Below are 6,653 nucleotides of genomic sequence, written 5' to 3' on the forward strand. Positions count from 1 at the left end.
TTATTGTAAAACCTTCTACAATAAATAAATATACTTCTACAACCACTCACTATCACAATCACTAATAATGATTTTTATTGTCTTAGAATTTTTAAGTGAAACTCCCTGAATGGCGGTTTATGATTTGTAGAGCTTGGACATAATACCTGTATCTGCTCAAATGGTATCTCAAAACTGAAAGACTCATTGAAATATGGATTCAATGTCTTCTTCTTCACTGTTGTTTTTTTCTTTTTTAGACGTTTTCCATTCTGCATCAAATGAATCTTTACATAGGGATCTAGAAATAATGAAGTAAATGTGAGCAAAAAGAATATTGTAAATGAAAATCAGAGACCTCAGAGATAGGAAAAATGTGTCCTTTACTGAAGTATACCACATGAACTGCTTTCATTTTCCTATCTAAACAAGCAAACTGCTTCCCCTTGCAGGCCCCATGTTAAATATTTCCTAATCCAAAGGAAGCCAGTAGGCGCTGAGGGCTGCCAGCTGCTGGATAAACAATCAGCTATTAGAGATCAGGGGCTGACAGAGGACAAGCTCAGCCACTAGAAGCCGCTAAAGGGCATATACAGTTTTCCTTGGAAATAAAACATCCTTCAAACAATGCCTTATATCCAAAATAAACATACAATGATTTTACATTTGACATGCAAAACTCACAATAAGAGCGGAGTAAAAAAAAAGAGGTAGAGAAAATACAGACCAGAGAATTAAACTGATTGCATTGAGGTTTGAGAAGCTTGCGAAACCAAGGACCAAGGTCAAACAATTGATTTTGTAGCAGCATTTTGTAACCGCTACAGAATTACTTCCCTTACCATTTTTGTTGGTAGGAAAAGCTGAATTGCAATCAATATAAGAGCTGTGTCAGTTGCATCCAATCCAGCTTTTGATGACCATGACACACCAGTGATGTGTAGCTGCATAAAGAAGTACTGTAGCCAGCTAAGTAAACAACTCTGTAGCCATCTACAAATCTTCACAGAAAGCAATCAGAAAGATGTATGGCTGCTGCAAATTTACTGCAATGAATATGAATCTGGATATATACTCTGAGCTCATGCTTACCTGACAAGCCACCCACATCCATCTTCTTAAGATTCTTGGCTTCCAGGATGCACACTGTCAGTTTCCCAGCTGTGGGAACATATCGTAGCGAAATGCAGATATCACCCAGTTTCTCAGGCTGAAGGTAAATGTGAAAAGAGAGATTTTATTTCAAAGTTGGCTAGGTTTTGCACTCCACATTCCCAGTAGCATTATTTATTTTGTTTGTTTGTGTTTGAAATATAACATTAATATATTAAGTCTGACCCTCAACAAAACAGATGATAGTTTTTGGTTGGAGTGTACTCAAGTTCAAGAGGTTGATGTACACTGCAACAAAAATAAAAAATTAAGCCAGACATTGCTGTAATAGACCAGTCCACTCCACTCACTTTTTTAGTTTTCTGGTGGTCTTGGAATATGCCTAATTTTGATACTCACCTTTTTACCTTTCATATATCAAAAGCCTATTTTATAAAAATTCAGTACCAAGACGGTTCTCATAGCCACCAATCAGAATAGAATTTGCCTTGGGAGTATGAATAAGACTGACGATATAGGAGGCATAACTTTATAACACAAGCTACAGCAATGTCTTCATTATAAAAGTGAACTGAACGGAAGTTCTAGTCCTTGCCAGCTTTACCAAAAACTAAAAAAAAAATGTATCTGGAGCGCCACTTAAAGAACTGAACTAGGGGTTCCGCCCTGGATGCAGTGCTTTGATGGGGAAGTGCATGGCAAGCTGTGCCCTCCTTAATCTTCCTAGCTGCCTCTGTGGCACTGTCCCAGCTGGCTTTTACTGAGCTGCCCATAGCCATGCAAATAGACTCCTATAAGGACCCTTCCAGTTCATGCACAGCATGTGGTCCTTTTTTACAAGCAGCTGCCAGCTTCTTCAGGAGGACTGCATGAGTTACAGTGGTGGGCGGCTGCATTAATAGTATGTGGAGGTGTGCAGGAGGCTGCATTGTATGTATGTGTGAGGAATGGGGGCTGTGTTGTATGTATGTGTATCAGATGTCAGCAGGTCATATTAGATGTGAATATGTGAAGAGGAGAGGGTATTTGGATGCATTGTATGGGAGTCTGGGGATGGGTGCAAAGGCTAGCAGTAGTCAAAAAGGGGTGCCATTGAGTGTGGCTTTGGGAAGGGTTGCTTTTTAGGTAGAATTTTGCTAGCCGGTAGCGAACAAGAGATGCACAGGAGAATGTTCAATGAGGGAGTGCAGAGACAAATGATAGGCAGGTGGGGGAGAAGTGCTGGACAAGAGAAGGGGTAGCAAAACTGAGTGTTGGACGGTAATTTTAGGAGTAGTTGCTATTCACGAGAATGTACCTGGGTGGAGATTTTCTTTTGTGAAATAGACTTTTGTTTATATTTAATACATTTAATACACATTTTACACTTACACACATCAAATAACAAAAATCCAAACACACAATATTACAAACAAAAATACACTACTCAGTTCATTGCCATTCGCTGTAGAACAATTCATATGTTTATATACTGTACATCTAACTAATTCAACTATTGCTCATACTCAGTTCATCCCAATCCCACCTATCTCCTGACCAGAATCCCCTGGTCTTGGGAACATAAAAAAGAAAAAAAGACAAGAAAAAAAAGTAATAAAAAGAAGAACCCCCTCAAGTGATCAAGTAGAGGAGTGGAATTTCTTATTGCTGTATATTCCTGTATCCCTATTAGAGAAGAGGTAAACTGTATCCGGGTACTCCAAGTCTCTATAATTTCTAGATATCGATCACGAAAGTGCACTGTAAACTTTTCTATCCTCCTTATAAAATGATGTTCTTTAACCCACTCTCTGATTTGCGGGGCTTCTGGGACCTCCAATGTTGTGCTATCACTGTTCTAGCGGCAAAAAGAAGGAAACAAAATAGACCTCTCTTTACTTCTTTTAACGTTCCTGGCATAAAAGTTAACAACGCCACCTCCGGAGTTACAGGTCTCTCAACCCCAGTAAGTTGGGTTCCTATTTAAAAAACTGCCTCCCAAAAGAGTTGAATCCCATGACAAGACCACCAAACATGTATCATAGTGCCCTCTTCAATCCCACATCTCCAACATCAGTTTGATATATCAGGAAAAATCCTATGCATTAAGGTAGGACACCTATACAATCTGGTCAATATTTTAAAGTTCTGTTCCTGTATATGACTTGAAACACTTGATTCAAATAGTAATACAAATGACCGAGTCCAGTAATCCGCAGATATCCTATGTCCTAATTTGTTTTCCCAACCCTTAGTACAAAAGAGGCGATTAGAGAAGGCAGGTCTCGCCTAAGGGAACCGCTGTAGAGAGATATACGTAAAAATGCTTCAACTGTAAATACGAGAGCCACTGACCCACTAATGAATGGCCTTCTTGTAGTAATGTAGTAATAAAAACTAAGGGATGTAGGCCAGAACCTGAAATAGCCTGGACAATAGGAAATGGCTTTGGGACACACCATTTTAAGAACCGTTAGCTGGAAGTCCCCGGGTGAAATCAGGGTTACTCACAATGGAAGTAAAAGTACTTATATATGACGATATATCATATGAACCTACTACAGTAGCCCATACCTTCAAAAGGGCACACACAAGCGGGGACAAAGACCCCTGGGAGGGTCGGTTATATGGACATACCCATGAAATAGAAGTAATACCCATAAATTATTATTAGCATGGGAAAACCAATCCGCTATGCGACTTAACACCGCTGCCCAATAATATAATTCTATGTGTCGAAGACCTGCTCCACCATCTTGTCTGCTCATTACTAATATATCATGTCTCAGATGGGCAGGGGCATGGCACCACACATATTTAACCTTCACCATCCTCAGGGCTCTAAAATAAGACCGGTGAATCTTAATCGGTAGAGTCTAAAATAAATATATAAATTGTGGTAAAATATCCATTTTAAGCAGCTCCATCCTACCCATCTAGGAATGCTTCTTTAAGGCCCATAAAGTCAATCTATGCTGCATACACACTAATAGGGGCATGTAGTTAAGCTCAAAAATATCTGATTCCCAAACCGAAATATAGACCCCCAGATATTTATTACATTGCTTCTTTCACTTAAAAGGAAAGCTAGCTTGAATAGCCTCACGATTATGTGCAGAAAGCGAAACATCTAAGCATTCCGAGTTTGAAGCATTTACACGAAAATGACTAAGTCGTCCAAAATGCTCTATTTCTTTTAGGAGTGAGGGAAAAAGCAATATTCGAGTTAGAGATATATAGAAGTAGATCGTCTGCAAAAAGACTTTGGTCCTACCCCCCTACCTCGATGCCTCGAACATCCCCATTCGCCCCAAGGGCATTGGCTTAATGTTCCATAGCTAAAATATATAAAACCAGGGATAACGGGCATCCCTGTCATATCCCATTGGTTATATTTACTGGAGCTGATAAGACGCCATTAACCCGGACCCTGGCAGTAGGGCAAGAATATAACGCAAACATTTTTGCAATGAAGGAAGGGGGTAATCCAGTCTGGATCAGCGAGGTCTTAAGGAATGTCCAATCAATGCGATCAAACGCCTTTTCAGCGTCTAAGGAATGAATGAGAGATAGTATCTTGATCGTGTTGTCACATGCCTCCCGTTGTGGCACAAATCCCACTTGATCTAAATGTATCATTGAAGCCACATAGGGCTGAAGACGAGAAGATATAATTTTTAGCTTAAGATCAACATTGATCAGTGAAATTGGTCTATAGCTAGCACATTGTACAGGGTCTTGCTGCTATTTGGGAATTAAAGCTATATAAGTCTCTTGTGATTGCCTCGACAAAGGGTATATCTCGGAGATGGCATTAAACGTACTGTAATATTAATAATCGGGACAAGCTCATGTCTACATTTTTTATAAAAAGAACCGTATAGCCAACTCGGTCAGGACTCTTGCCCAGAGGAAGAGCCATAAGTGTGGCATTTATTTCTTCAGATGTAAATGGGGAGCCTATAGATCCAGCTACTATTAGATCCAACATAGGCTGTCCTTTCTATATATTCCCGGAGCCGCGCACAACCTTGAGAGTTATCTGATGATATTAACTATATAGGCTGCCATAGCTTATTCCTCAGACTACTAGATTACATTTTTGCCCACCAAACAGGTTTGGAATATGAACAGCTTTGGATACTGGTTATTAAGTGGCTCAAGCATATCATCAATTTAGCTCTGACAGATTAAAGGTGGGCCTCCCCCCTTTCCGGTTCTGGACGCCCCCCTTTGTATGGCCCCAGGGTCCACGAGGCAACAATGGACGGAGTAGTTGGGTCGGTGGACTTTTATCCCGGTCCCCGCTCGGTCTAGGAATCTCTATCCCTCTTCAGTTACCACATCAGGGTGGTAAGTGCCAGGTGATTACTGGTGGTGGGGCCTCTTCTCTGCTTGGTTTGACTGTAGTGTTTTCTCATATTATACATAAGTTCTCTATGGATATGTTGTATTGCCTAGAACTAATCTCGTGTATAACTTTTATTGCTAGATTAATCCATGATGCCCTGATGAAGCAATATGCAAAACGCATTGGAAATGGATAAAACACTCTTCATTCGCACATAGATGTGGTATCAATAATGTGACTTGAATTATGGGGATGTGATTTATGTTATATGTGCTCTTGACAAGAGGAAGGGAGCCATGTTAGATGTATGGTTATATTCATGATTTTATACTATTTATTCAGTGTGTAATAAACTTTATATTTTTACAAAAATGTATCCATGCAATGATTGTATACCTCTCTAAAAAAAAACCTGTTTTCTACTTGTTATAAAAAGGATTACGTATATTATACAGCTCAGAGTAATATTGGTGAAACATTGATGCTATAAGCTTCGAGATATGCACCAGTCCATGAGTCAGACACCGAATTTTGGAGATAAATGTCCTCGTTTGCCTATCCCTAATAGATCACGCTAGAAATGTATCGCATTTCTTACTAAAGAGAAGACCCATCCTTATATCTTTGATATACTAAACCTAATAACTTATGCTGATCGACCCTTTTCTGTTGTAATTCTAAAAAAGTGATCCCATCATATGAACTTTTCTGCTGAAGTTCTAAGGCATGTATTTCCTGTAGTATTTATTAAAAGATGCCTCCTTTTCCCTCTTCAACCGGGCACCATGCAGAATAAAAATCCCACGTAGGACACACTTCAAGGCTTCCCATTTAACAGGCAGCGCTGTTTCATCGTTAACATGGTCATGAAGAACATTTTTAATCCCCTTAGAGATATCTGCTTGCACTTGGGGATCAGACAATAGATTCTCATTTAAACATCAGGATGAACAGGGTTTAACAGTTCCTGGGAGTTTGTATTGTGGAAAAGATTGGAAAATGATCCGAACAAATCTGTGGTCCTATGAATGCTCGAGGGCCCCAACTAAGCAAACAGTAAGACATCAGATAAAAATCAATCCTACTGTATATTTGGTGAGACACTGAGTGACAGGTATAATCTCTCATAGATGGATTCAGAAGGAGGGGATTTTTATTTAGGGGGTTTACTTAAGGTAAGGAGGGTTCTTTTTTTGTTTTCTTTTTTTGGGGGGGGGGGGGGGGGGCGGGT

At 39.7% G+C, this 6,653-nt stretch overlaps 1 protein-coding gene across 2 annotated transcripts in view; it reads right to left on the reverse strand.

Moving 5' to 3' along the window:
* The window catches only part of LOC108792794 (synaptotagmin-2-like), a 50,930-nt gene that overhangs the window by 1,257 nt on the left and 43,020 nt on the right, over window positions 1-6,653 (reverse strand). For both annotated transcript variants that reach the window (XM_018563651.1, XM_018563652.1), the window contains exons 7-8: window positions 1,072-1,189; window positions 147-280 (exon numbers count right to left, since the gene is read on the reverse strand). In XM_018563651.1, coding sequence (XP_018419153.1) covers window positions 147-280; window positions 1,072-1,189 — 252 coding nt within the window. The remainder of the gene's footprint in view (window positions 1-146; window positions 281-1,071; window positions 1,190-6,653) is intronic.

This window comes from Nanorana parkeri, unplaced genomic scaffold (genome assembly GCF_000935625.1).
Source record: "Nanorana parkeri isolate BGI_ZX_2015 unplaced genomic scaffold, ASM93562v1 scaffold683, whole genome shotgun sequence".
NCBI classification, from domain to species: Eukaryota; Metazoa; Chordata; class Amphibia; order Anura; family Dicroglossidae; genus Nanorana; species Nanorana parkeri.